The sequence below is a fragment of the Giraffa tippelskirchi genome, chromosome 8, assembly GCF_054371585.1.
Source record: "Giraffa tippelskirchi isolate mGirTip1 chromosome 8, T2T-mGirTip1v1.2.pri, whole genome shotgun sequence".
Classification (NCBI taxonomy): Eukaryota; Metazoa; Chordata; class Mammalia; order Artiodactyla; family Giraffidae; genus Giraffa; species Giraffa tippelskirchi.
Genome location: NC_137282.1, coordinates 87,476,504 through 87,490,646, shown reverse-complemented (window position 1 = coordinate 87,490,646; position 14,143 = coordinate 87,476,504). Strand labels below are relative to the sequence as shown.

The following is a 14,143-nucleotide window of genomic DNA, read 5'->3' as shown; positions in this document are numbered from 1 at the left end:
GTGTCCGACTCTGTGCAACCCCATAGACGGCAGCCCACCAGGCTCCACCGTCCCTGGGATTCTCCAGGCAAGAATACTGGAGTGGGTTGCCATTTCCTTCTCCAGTGCTTGAAAGGGAAAAGTGAAAGTGAAGTCGTTCAGTCGTGTCCAACTCTTAGCGACCCCATGGACTGTAGCCTTTCAGGCTCCTCCGTCCATGGGATTTTCCAGGCAAGAGTACTGGAGTGGGGTGCCACTGCCTTCTCCGATATAAAGATGAGGGAAGACAAAATTCTTTCCCTCTAAGAGTTTACAATCGAAGGGAAGTTACTATATGAATACAAGCCACCTGAGTTCAACCAAAAGATGTACAACTTCAAAAGCTCTTGGAATTCAGAAGAAGAAGAGTTTTAGTTCAGTTATTTTTGGTTTAAATATATATCCTTTCTTATTGCATACATTTGCCATTTCTCTGGGGTTTGCTTGGCAGGAACACAGAGCTGCTCCTGGAAATGTTTGTTCTCCTATGAACCCAAATTTGGAGTGCTAAAACTCTATTGATTAAGGAATATTAAGGGAGGAAGAAAGAAGAGTTAAAGGCTGCTTTTCCATAACACCCGAAAACAAAAAGATAATCTGTAGCAGTAAAGACACAAATGCTACCTAAGAACATGTTGAGGACACACAAAGGCCATTCATCTGAACGGTAACATCTACTACAATGAGGTGGGGTTTCTGGCTTATGAGTCTTTCATGATGCACAATTTCCTAACAGGAAAGTCTCCTGTCTTTATTCTTCAGCGTGGATTCAGTGCTCAGTGGCAGCAGTCAGCTTATGAATGATCCGCAAACCCACAAAGTCAAGCCTGCCCTCAAACTGGAGCTGTGTGTTGTTGACTGTAACTCTTCATAAGATAAATGTTATGTGATGATGATGACACATCTCAGACAGTTCAGTTGCAAATTATTGGCTATTCAATCCATCACCAAGCATTTACAGATGCTCAGCTTTCATTTTGTGGAATACGTATAAAGATAGAAATGTACAAGTCCACACTGCTTGGTAGATACTGTTAATCTTACTTTACAACAGAATGTATTTCAGAGGAGGTGACTGTGAAGGAAACTCATAAAGTGAATCCTGAATTCTCATTAATGTTACCAATTGAAGACAATTTTCTAGAGGAGACTAAAGAACAACAATCAATTCAAACATGATGACTAAAAATACCTTATTACAGAAACAGTCTTTTTTTCTGTTTATAAAAGGGGTTGGCATACTTTTTCTTCAGGGGCCAGATAGTAAATATTTTAGGCTTGCAGACTTGTCTATGTTTTAGTTACTCAGCTCTGCCATGGTATTCCCAAAGCAGCCAAAGATGATCTGAAACAAATAGGTCTGGTTGTGTTGCAATAAAACTTTACAAAACAAGCATCTGGTCTGATGACTGCAGCTTTCCAACCCCTGGTTTAAATAATTGTAGGCTTTAAAAAAAGAATTAGCTTATTTTGTATTATATATTGTGCATTACTTGCAAATCAATTTCCTAGAAATTATATATATTTAAAATCCCTTTGAAAGTTGTATAGACTATTTTTTTTTAAATTTTTAATTGAAGGATAATTGCTTTACAATATTGTGTTAGTTTCTGCCATACATCAAATGAATCAGTCATAGGATACATATATCCCCTCCCACTTGAACTTCCCTCCCACATGCCACCCCATTCTACCCCACTAGGTTGTCACAGAACACTGGATTTGAAATCCCTGCATCATATAGCAAATTCCCACTGGCTATCTATTTTACATATAGTGCAATCATTTGTCTCTTGAGTTATTTTTGGTTTAACGATATATTATCTCATATTATATGTGCTTGCCATAAGGCACACTATTATCTGAATTTCTATTCAATGTACTTGATTTTGAATTTCATAAATCTTTTTTATAAATGTGATGGTTAGTCTGCTTTCTCAATGCACAGATGAATCTATATTAAAATCAGGGCACACCTGTGTGATGAATTCAAGATTTTTTTTCTCAGTGCAAAAGCACACATTATCTGAAAAACTATGCATTGAGTGTAGGAGCTTGTATGGACAAAGTCCTTTCAGGAATGATACAGTCTGGGGTCCTCACCCTAGAGAGGCTTATGGGTGCAGAAGCCAGAGCTTTCTTGAGAGTAGTGATTCCAGAGTGGGTTTTCAAGCAGTAGAACTCAGCAAGTCAGCAGGGCTGCAGGCTAGAACTCCAAGGTCACAATCAACTTTGGGATGCTTTGACTTTCCGGTCACGAAAGAGTTTGCCACCCACTGGGGTTACCCAGGGTGAAAGAATGCTTGTCTTGGATTTCACCCCTGAGAAATGTGCGTTACGCTCTGGAAGAGAAACCACACTAGGAATGGGTATAGAGAGTCCACACAGGCCTCCCTGGAATTTTTAGAGGGATGCTTAATCGTCCTTCTCAGACTTAAAAAAAATATTACTCACTTCCATGATCCAGGCTTTCTGAAGCTTATACCCACAGACTTCTAATTCTTTTCTTACTATTTTAGGATCTATAATAAACAGATGACCTTGACATATGTTGACAATCAGAAAGGACCTGCAGGGGCTTGAGGAGGCTGGTCTTGAGCTGTGGGCTCGCTCCCTAATCCAGATATTCAATTAACACTGGCCTGAGCAGGTGCACAGAGAACAGGTCTCTCGTAAACTGAGTGGGAAGCATCTACTCACTACTGATTATGGCTCAGCAAATTGCTGGGAGTTGAGGAGGATAAAGAAGTTAAGATCTAATATTGATCTCACAAAGAATCCTTAACTCCCCCAACAATCACATGTGAAGGCAGACAGTGTATAATGAAGCACCATCACTGGGAAACCAATAGCAGGCATTATCTGCGTATTTCAAGCTGGAAAAAGTCACTATCAAGTCTCTGCTTGAAGATAACTGAACACTGTTATTTTACTGATCAATAACATGCATTATCTACACTTTATTTTGCTCATCTAGGTGCAGATATAAAGCATCACACTGCTGGTACCTTCTTTAATCTCTCGTTGGTTAGTTAAAGAGACTTAGGAGAACTGTGGGCTTTTGGGGTAGCTCAGTCAGTAAAGAATCTGCCTGCAGTGCAGGAGACATGGGTTCGATCCCTGGGTTGACATGATCCCCTGGAGAAGGAAATGGCTACCTACTCCAGTATTCTTGGCTGGGAAATCCTATGGACAGAGGAGCCTGGAGGGCTATAGTCCATGGGGTCACAAGAGTTGGACACGACTCTTCATGCAAAGATGGGCACAATAAAGGTCAGAAACAGTATGGACCTAATAGAAGCTGAAGATATTAAGAAGAGGTGGGAAGAACACACAGAACAACTATACAAAAAAGATCTTCATGACCCAGATAACCATGATGGTGTGAACACTCACCTAGAGCCAGACATCCTGGAGTGTGAAGTCAAGTGGGCCATAGGAAGAATCATTATAAACAATGCTAGTGGAGGTGATGGAATTCCAGCTGAGCTATTTCAAAGCCTAAAAGATGACACTGTGAAAGTGCTGCACTCAATATGCCAGCAAATTTGAAAAACTCAGCAGTTGCCACAGGACTGGGAAAGGTCAGTTTTCATTCCAATCCAAACGAAGGGCAATGCCAAAGAATGTTCAAATTACCGCACAATTGCACTCATTTCACATGCTAGAAAAGTAATGCTCAAAATTATCCAAGCTAGGCTTCATCAGTATGTGAACTGAGAACTTCCAGATGTTCAAGCTGGATTTAGAAAAGGCAGATGAACCAGAGATCAAATTGCCAACATCTGCTGGATCATCGAAAAAGCAAGAGAATTCTAGAAAAACATCTACTTCTGCTTCATTGACTATGCTAACACCTTTGACTTTGTGGATCACAACAAACTGTGGAAAATTCTGAAAGAGATGGGAATACCAGACCACCTTACCTGCCTCCTATGAAACTTGTATGCAGGTCGCGAAGCAACAGTTGGAACCAGACATGGAACAATGGACTTTTTCCAAATTGGGAAAGGAGTACGTCAAGGCTGTATATTGTCACCCTGCTTATTTAACTTACATGCAGATTACATCATGTGAAATGCTGGGCTGGATGAAGCACAAGCTGGAATCAAGATTGCCTGGAGAAATATCAAAACCTCAGATATGCAGATGACACCACCCTATGGCAGAAAGCAAAGAGGAACTAAAGAGCCTCTTGATGAAGGTGAAAGAGGAAAGTGAAAAAGATGGCTTAAAACTCAACATTCAAAAAATGAAGATCATGGCAGCCAGTCCCATCACTTCATGACAAATAAATGGGGAAACAGTGGAAACAGTGACAGACTTTATTTTCTTGGGCTCCAAAATCACTGCAGATGCTGACTGCAGTCATGAAATTAAAAGGCACTTGCTCCTTGGAAGAAAAGCTATGACAAACCTAGACAGCATATTAAAAAGCAGAGATATTACTTTGCCGACAAAGGTCTGTAGAGTCAAAGCTATGGTTTTTCCAGTAGTCATGTGTTGATGTGTGAGTTATACCATAAAGAAGGCTGAGTGCCAAAGAATTGACGCTTTTGAACTGTGGTGTTGGAGAAGACTCTTCAGAGTCCCTTGGACTGCAAGGAGATCAAATCTGTCAATCCTAAAGGAAATCAGTTCTGAATATTCACTAGATGGACTGATGCTGAAACTTAAACTCCAATATTTTGGTTACCTGATGCGAAGAGCTCACTCATTGGAAAAGCCCCTGATGCTGGGAAGGATTGAAGGCAGGAGGAGAAGGGGACGACAGAGGATGAGATGGTTGGATGGCATCACGGACTCAATGGACATGTGTTTGAGCAAGCTCCGGGAGTTGGTGAAGGACAGGGAAGCCTGATGTGCTGCAGTTCATGCGGTCGCAAAGAGTTGGATACAACTGAGTGGCTGAACAACAACAGGAGAGCTGTTTGGTCTCTACCTCTGCTGCTTCTTGGATGAAGAATATAATTCTACTGGCCTTCCTCTGACCTCAGAGAAGCAAGCATAGAGGCTAAACAGTCTCTGCAGGATACTTGGCATTATCAGAACATTAGTGCTGTCTGTGAGTTAGAAAGGGTGCAAGTTTGGGTGCAAGAAGTAGCCAACATAAACACCATATCCTTAAAAGGGATCCTAATTACCCATGTTAACTTACTGTGTCGTCTACTGAGTTGTTTGTAGACAGTGCTCTGTCAAGAATTCAACGTCAGCTTTGAAGTCACAGCTCTGTGCCTCTCTCTAATGTGTGTCCAAAGCTCAACACGTAAAGGCTGCACATTCTAAGACATGATCTGTGCACGGACACACTTCCTTTATCCTGTGTTTCTTTTACAAGGATTGTTAGCTTGTGCTTATTTCAGCTGTATTGTCAACTAATAAGCCCTTAAGGTTGAAAATATCTGATGAAAAAGAATGATTAAAGCTGAGAGGGTCATTTGGCTTTTAGGGGGCATTGGTGGGTTATAGGCAGAAGGCAGGCTTCTATTCCTTTGGCACTGGAAGTGCCTGTAGGATAGTACAGTGATGACATAGGAACATCCTAGGACACGCCCCCTCCCCCCCCAAGACTAGACCATGACACTAGTCCCACGACCTGACAATAAGGTTCTATGGAAGGCTTTTGGGAAAGGCTGTAAGTACTTATAGTAATGGACATGAGAAATGTCTCCTCCTGCATATTTGATTCTCTATCCTCTCATAAATGACTGCTGGAGGATATAAAGTTACTGTGTGGGAGCCAAAGAATAATTAAGATACTGGGGGAACACCTGGCTTCTATTTTTTGAATTTTTGTTTTGTGTCCATGCAAAATCCACTGACTACTCATTAAAGACTCAGCACTTGCCATGTCCTTACCAGGTGCTGTAAGATAATAAGAAGGTAAAAGATAAAGCCCTTATTCTTTGGGGTAGTATAGTCTATCAGAGGGAATAGAAAGCATATAAGAGTCTCCATTAGGTTGAAACAAATGACATTAATGATACTAAGGTCCAAAACGGAGTTGAGTACGGGAAATTTCGTACAGTTCAATTCTAAATCTTGTTGGAATATAAATAAGAGCCATAAGAGAGTACAGTAAAGACCATGGAGCCAGGTACTATTCTAAGTACCTTAAATATATCAACACTTAGAATCCTCATCACAACCTTATGAAGTAGGTACTATTAGCATGTTCATTTTAGAGATAAAAAAGCAAAACAAAACAAAACAGAACCAAGGTACAAAGAGGTCACAAAACTTAAGTATGATCATGCAGGAAGCAAGCCGTAGAACTAGACTACATCAAAGTTGCAGAGGTTGAGTTCTTCAAGTACTGGGCTACATACTACCTCTCTTAGAGGGAGAGAAGGGGCTACCAAGATTCCAAGATGGAAGTGCACATTCTCTTGGGGGAACTGGGAAAAGCTTTGTGGATAAAGCAATATTTGAAATATGCCTTAAAGACAAAAATCCATGAAGGTTTGTTCCCACCTGGGAGGGAATTTTTGGTACAGGAGTCATTATGAAAGGCTATAATGAGCAGGAGTTCTGCCCACATAAACATGGGTGTACACAGTATACAAGGGAGATGAGGCTGGAAATACCCACAGGATCCATGTTGTGGGCCTTCTTAAAGGACAGAGAGATGAGTTTATTCATAGTTTAGGAAACAGTGGGGAGCTACTGAAGATGATGGGGCAGAAGAATCACTGGATCAGAGGTAGGGAAGAAGAATCAATGTGGAAGCAGAGGGTAGCGGGGCTGGGAACAGGGCAAAAACAGGAGGTAAGGAAGAAAAATTAGGAGGCTAGGACAGGAGTCCAGGTATGAATGTATAGTAAGGACCCCAACAAGCAAGATGACGGTTATTACAGTAAATTATTATCTCATATATGTGTTTTTTAAATTGAATTTTTAATTTCACATTGGAGTATAGCTGATTTACACTGTTGTGTTAGTTTGTGTACAACAAAGTAATTCACTTATACATATATCCAAAATCCTCCTCAGAAAGATATGCAATCAGCTAATAATTTCTCCAATACTTAATAAGTCTTCCCTGGTGGCTCAGATGGTAAAGCATCTGCCTACAATGCGGGAGTCCTGGGTTCGATCCCTGGGTTGGGAAGATCTTCTAAGGAAGGAAATGGCAACCCACTCCAGTACTCTTGCCTGGAAAATCCCATGGACGGAGGAGCGTGGTAGCTTACATACAGTCCATGGGGTCGCAAAGAGTCGGACATGACTGAGCGACTTCACTTCACTAATAAGTCTTAAGTATTTGTCCCATACAATCATCAAATCCTGTGCCAAAAACCAACTAAGAGAGAGATGAAATTATTAAAAAAACAAAACACATGAGACCACAGCAGCCTGACTCAGGAGTCTGCCTACTTCAGGAACACTAAAATGTTCTGTCTTTCTCTGAAAGATTCTAACCATCCTCATCTCTCTCCCCGACAACTAAAAGCAGCTTTCTTTGTAGTAAGTTTGTGCCATTACTTCTTTCAAGTATACAAAGATGTCTCTCTCTTTCAACTGTAAACTCCTTCAAACCCCTTCTTAGCCTATATGTGTGTTTTTGCCCATATTTATATCTCTGCATTGGTGAATTACACTGCTACCCATATGTGTGGGCTGAAAACTTCTCATGGGACTTTTAAAAATAGTTCTTTGTTTCCAGAAAATATTTCTCAAGCCTGTACTCTGTGGAAGGTATGTTAGTATGTGCCCACGACTGCACAAACACCCATTCACATGGATTAGGTCCCGTATCCACACTGAGAGCAAAGCCCTGAGGGCTTAGAAGATGGGCCAGACACTTTTTGATGAGCAAGAGAAGAAAGAGATGAGTGCAATGGACGATTCTTTAGGTGGTCCATTGCGTGGGTTAATCTAAGCTGGTCTGGTTTGACCACATGCTTTTTCCCCAGAGTATTGCTTGGCAATGCTGTGTATGGATCATGTTAACGAAAGATGAATGATGTGGTCTAGTCATGGGTCCCTAAATTGTTTCAGGGCAAGATATGTCAGCTTGTTGATGCTGCTTAGCAATAGAATTAGATTTATGATTTGTACCTAAGTTCACTGGGACTGGGGGCCTGACAGTTAAGGCTGTCTACATAGCTAGGGTGCACCTGCATGACCAGCTCACTCTAGGAAACTCCGTCATGAGCGGACTTTGGGCTTCCTGGTACCGAGGTGCTTGGCAGGAACATGAGAAATGGTTCCAGACCTGGAGACAGAGGGTGTCTGTTGTGACTGGGAAGTGAGAGGACAAAAAGCCCACACTTGGGTTCTGCAGACCCTGGTCAGTGCACTTTCCCATCTACTGTTGCTGTCCTGTATCTCTTGCCTGTCAGGAAGCTGTCCTCTGAGTATACACCATGTGATTTCTATGATTCTTTTAGCAATAGAACCCTGAAGGTGGTCAATGTGCAGTTAATACAGGCGGCGAGATCTGATCCTCTATGAATGCCCCCCACCCCACTGTAAGCCAAGAGGTTCCATGGTAACAAGGCGTGGTGGGGGGGGGTTGTACTGGTGGGAATTGTTAAGTGTGCAGAAGGGTGGGTAGTCAGGGAGCTATTAAGGATACTTCCATTTAGTTATTTTATTTGCAACATCATTTATTACTTACTGTGTTCAAGGTACCGTTTGGGGTACTGTGAACTATACAACTCTGAATAAGACACAGCTGTTCATGATCCAGATAGGGAGATAAGAGAAATATGCAAACAACTATACTCCAAAGCAGTGTTTAACATATTCCTTCAGAGTGGTAAGGAATTCATGACCTCCCTCAAAGACACACATGGAGGAAGAAGGGATTGCTTCAGGCCAAGGGTTCAAGTGTTTTGGCTGAACCTTAAAGTATGGGTAGGATTTATATTTCCAGGATGTGGGATGAGGCAGGAGGAGGACAGTTTTGGAAGATGGGATGGCATGAACAACATCCCAGAGGAGGGAAAGCACAGTGTTCCTGGGGAGGAGTGAGTCGTCTAGACTTACAATTGAGGTCAGACGACGGATGGTGGATTCGAGTGTCTTGGAATAGGTTTGCAGTTTAAAATTTAGGTAGTGGGGAGGGTACTAGAGACATTTAAGGTTATTTAGAGCAGAGGGATATGTTGGATTCTGAACATCTTTACTGACAAAGGAAGATGGATACAAGGAAGGAGAGGTGGGAAGAGGGTGGAAGGAGGGAGACAGTTACTAAGGGGTTATTGTGACTCCTTGGTGTAAAGTCGAGGTGGCCTGCAGAAGAGTGTTGGCATTTATTTACGTTTGGATAGCTCTGTCTAGGATTCGCTCTAAGAGGGTTTATTTATTTTTCTTCCATGGGGTTTTGCTTTGAATCTAAGAATTCAGAAAAGTGCACATAGAAAATGTATACATTACAATTATAAACTGACGGATCATGAACAATAGATTTTTTTTTTAACTGGAGTAATATTGGTTCACAATGTTGTGTTAGTTTCTGCTGTACAGTGAAGTGACTCAGCTATATGCATACATATATCCCCCCTCCCTGTTGGACTTCCCTCCTACCCAGTCCCCCTCCTCCACCCGGCATCCTATCCATCTACGTTACCACAGAACACTGAGCTGAGCTCCGTGATCAGAGTTGGACATAACTGATCGATTAACACTTTCACAGATGAAGGTAAGTAGCTATTGTTCTTGCTTATCACAAGGACAAAAACATCAACATATGCAAAATAAGGGGCAGCAATTTCTTCAACATATCTGCCATACTCAGATGTTGTGTTTCAACAAAGCCCAAAGCATAAGCTCCTCAGACCCCATGACATGACAAAGAAAATGGCTTGGGGAAATTCTACCACCACTTTGGCAGAAGTGAAGGGCAGTGTATTATATTTGTGTGTGGGAGAGGGTTTCAGTGTGGGATAGAGCATGCACCAATTAGTAAACCATTCTTAACTCATTCCTTCTCATTTCCTTACAGAAAGTAGCAATAAGTCACATTATCTTCTGAGTGAAGGCTCTGGAATATACTGGCTGGGATAACGCAAACATAACTAACAGCTAGCCCTTTCACAGCCCCTCACATTAATTAGGGAGCAGATTAACATGTCAGATGCTTCTAAAATAGCAGGGTTGTAACGAGTCTGTGGTCTGGCACAACTGGCCCATTGATGACGTTTGTTAAAAACAGCACCAACCCTCCCTTTGAGTGACCTCCAAGAAAAATGATGTTTACATCGCATATTAGAAATGTAGCCTGCAATTTAGTCATAAAACCCCAATTATGGTTTCATGACGCTGAAATGACCCATGAAACAGCAATGACTTAAACAGTCAGGTACACTGCCTTCCCTTTCTTTATTGTGTAAAGTGGACTTGAGCATATACTTCAATTGAGGAAGAGAAAATCCACCCATAGAATTTTATTAAAGGTACCTACTATGTGGGGTTTCCCAGGTGGTTCAGTGGTATAGAATCCGCCTGCCAATGCAGAGACAGGATTTCGATCCCCAGGTTGGGAGAATCCCCTGGAGAAGGAAATGGCAACCCACTCCAGTATTCTTGCCAGGGAAATCCCATGGATAGAAGAGTCTGGTGGGTCCCCATCCACAGGGTTGCAAAAGAATTGGACATGACTTAGTGACTAAACAAAACCACCACCACCTACTAGGTAATTAGGAATTTTTTTAGGGCATGTGAGGGATTTAGAAGAAGCAGAAAACATGGGCTTTGCCTTACTTGACTGCAACATAATTAATTGTTGAAGCCCACACAACTTATTGAGTCCTGTGCACAGTACGATCACATACATGGCGATGTTGTGAGGTATAAATGTTATCACAGAGCAGTGAGCAAAGTTCCATGGAAGCACAGATGCAGAACAGGTTTTCGAGGCTAAAGGATTTGGAGAGGTGTTCCCAAGAGAGCAGATGTTTGAGTTCAGTCTTGAATATAAAGAAAAGATTGTCAGAGGACTAGTGGGGGATGTGCAAGTCATGTTAAGGTGAAGAGACAGCTTGTATGAAGGCAGAATTTCAGAGTCCAAGGTGATTTGGTTAAAGGGACAAATTTAACTGTCAATGTGATCATTAGGTAAAGAAATATCTCAAAGTAATAATGACAGTATGATACAGGACTTGTAAAAAGAAAGATTCCTAAACTCAGTAATCTACTTGCTGGCCCACAATAAATTATTTCATCTTTCTTTTCTATGCATTAAGTTGGTCTTACTTAACCTCTAAGGCTGGGCTTCCCAGGTGGCCCTGCAGTAAAGAATTCCCCTGCTAATGCAGGGGACACAGGTTCGATCCCTGGGTGGGGAAGATCCCCTGGAGAAGGAAATGGCTACCCATTCCAGTCTTCTTACCTGGGAAATCCTGTGGACAGAGGAGCCTGGAGGGCTACAGTCCATGGGTTTGCAAAAGAGTTGGACATGACTTAGCAACTAAACAACAACAACAACCTATAAGGCTAACTGTATGAGAGAAATAAAGAAGCAGCCTTTTTTTTTCCCCCAAAGAGGACATGAAGATGGCCAACAGGCACATGAAAAGATGCTCAACATTGGTAATCATCAGGGAAATACAAATCAAAACCACAATGAGATATCATCTCACACCTAGCAGAATGGCTATCATCAAAAAGAATACAAATAACAAATGTTAGCAAAGATGTGGAAAAAAGGGAAGCCTTATACACTGTTGGTGGGAATGTAAACTGGAGTAGCCACCATGATAAACAGTATGGGGGGTTCTAAAAAAACTAAAAATAGAACTACCACATGACCTAGCAATTCCACTCCTGAGTAAATATCTCCCCCAAACAAAAACACTAATTCAAAAAGATACATTTATCCCAATGCTCCTAGCAGCACTATTTACAATTGCTGAGATATGGAAGCAATGTAAGTTGCATCAACAGATGAATGGATAAAGAATATGTAGTATATACATGTAATGGAATATTACTCAGCTATAAAAAATGAAAATTTGCCATCTGCAGCAGCATGGATGGACCTGGGGGGCATTATGCTTAGTGAAATAAGTCAGACACAGAAAGACGAGTATTGTATGATGTCACTTATATATGCAATCTAAAAAACATAACAAACTAACGAAAAAAAATAAGAAGCAGACTCACAGATATGGAGAACAAACTAGTGGTTACCAGTAGGGAGAAGGAAGGGGGTTGGGGGGAAAAAAAGTGTTATAATGTGATTATATGGTATCATATGTGTGAAACTTTTGAAAATTGTAAAGCACTACAGAATTTAAAGAATCTTTCACTCAATTAAAAGAAAAACAAAAAAGAAGCAGCTTTGTGGAGAAGTTGACAAATTCTGAAAAAAAATTTTTTTAGTTTGCCCCTACAATTTCAGTTATTAATTCATTCAGTTACCATATCCTAAATAAAATAGAGTAAGGACAGTAGCTTGAATTGTAGTAACATCTGGACAGTATTGCCAAAGGCAGAAAAAGGACTGAAATTCTTACTTGTTTCTAGGACTGGATATAGTATCTGCAGACTCTGAGATGCTCTGACAAAGAAAGCTGGTGTGGCTGAAAGAGAAAGAGGGGAAAAAACCATTAGTCACCCCTGTAAAAAATGGTCTGATGTGACCTTGTTACATTCTCATTTTCAAATGTCAACATGTGACCTGGCCCAACCTCACAAAAATTCTCTCCTTTTTTCTTTCTTTTCAAAACTAAAATTGCACCTATCCTCTAAAAGGAACTCCTAAATATTCAGAGCAAATGGAAACCTTTTGCTTAGTTGCGTCTGGTCTCACGCCTGGACACAGTCAGGAAGGATGAAAAATTGCCTTCCTACATCATTTGGGTCCAAACTTAAGTCTTGCTTGTGAAAACAAGGAGGAATATAAATTCTTTTTAAAAACAGTATTAAAAACAGTTCAGTCAAACACGTTTATTCTTAGAAACAAACATGTGAGCAACCTCGGGAATAGGGAAGGAATGAGGGGAAGTGAAAAACCGGACAAGAGGGAGAGACAGAACTTTAGGACACGAGATGGGCAATGAGTTATCTATTATAAAGCAGTTCTAATGGTACTGATACTAGTATTGCTGCTGCTAAGTCGCGTCAGTCATGTCCGACTCTGTGCGACCCCATAGATGGCAGCCCACCAGGCTCCCCTGTCCCTGGAATTCTCCGGGCAAGAACACTGGAGTGGGTTGCCGTTTCCTTCTCCAATGCATGAAAGTGAAAAGTGAAAGTGAAGTCGTTCAGTTGTGTCCGACTCTTCTCGACCCCATGGCCTGTGCCTACCAGGCTCCTCTGTCCATGGGATTTTCCAGGCAAGAGTACTGGAGTGGGTTGCCATTGCCTTCTCCAATACTAGTATTAGGTTGCATTAAAAACAGGAAAAATGGAACATGATCAATGTAGCTGTCATTGAACTGTTGAACTGGGTTGAACTGCAAACACCTCAACTGCAAACATATTGTAACTGCTATCTTGTTTTGGTGGAGAAGGGGGTGTCTGTAAGATTCTTCTCATCCTGTCAGGTTATCCCTGGGTTGCTAGAGAGGCACTGTGACCCAGGTCCACAGCAAACACAGCACTACCTCAAAGCAGCGAAACTGCTAATGCTTTTGGGGCTCAATAGAAACCCACAGTAACAGTGCTAAGAAATCATTCTCTGATATGGAAAAAGGAAGCGGAAGAAAATGAAGATGCAGGGACAGTGAACTGGCCCACATCCATCTCCCTGAATTTCAGAACAAGTGAATCCTGTCCATGTGTCCTGATCTACGTTTCAGTGTGTTTTTTCACTAACTCCTCCCACCTGGCCAACCAGTAGGAAGCACCGTTCGGGTCTGGAGCTCAGAATATAGACCTAACAGAGGAAATTAAGATCCTCTCATCAAACGCTGCAGAATTCTAACCCTCAAAAGTTTTCGCAGCCTGAGCATATCAGGGAGAGTATTTTTCCAAGTGAAGTTAGGTTTGGGGGCCTTTGGCGAATAATATTTTAAATTCTGTATGACTTTCAGCTCCAAACGGATTTCTTTTCATTCTCTCTCTAAATTTTCATATTAACTTTATCTGCAGAAGTTCATTTACTCCCAAATGCAATAAAGAATTATGACAGAAAGCAAATAGAATACACGTTTCCCTAGAGTAGATAACGTAC

General features: G+C 41.4%; 1 protein-coding gene across 10 annotated transcripts in view; it reads right to left on the bottom strand.

Moving 5' to 3' along the window:
- The window catches only part of GHR (growth hormone receptor), a 311,185-nt gene that overhangs the window by 82,914 nt on the left and 214,128 nt on the right, over positions 1–14,143 (bottom strand). For all 10 annotated transcript variants that reach the window (XM_081517552.1, XM_081517560.1, XM_081517555.1 and 7 more), the window contains one exon: positions 12,483–12,548. In XM_081517552.1, the coding sequence (XP_081373678.1) occupies positions 12,483–12,548 (66 nt within the window). The remainder of the gene's footprint in view (positions 1–12,482; positions 12,549–14,143) is intronic.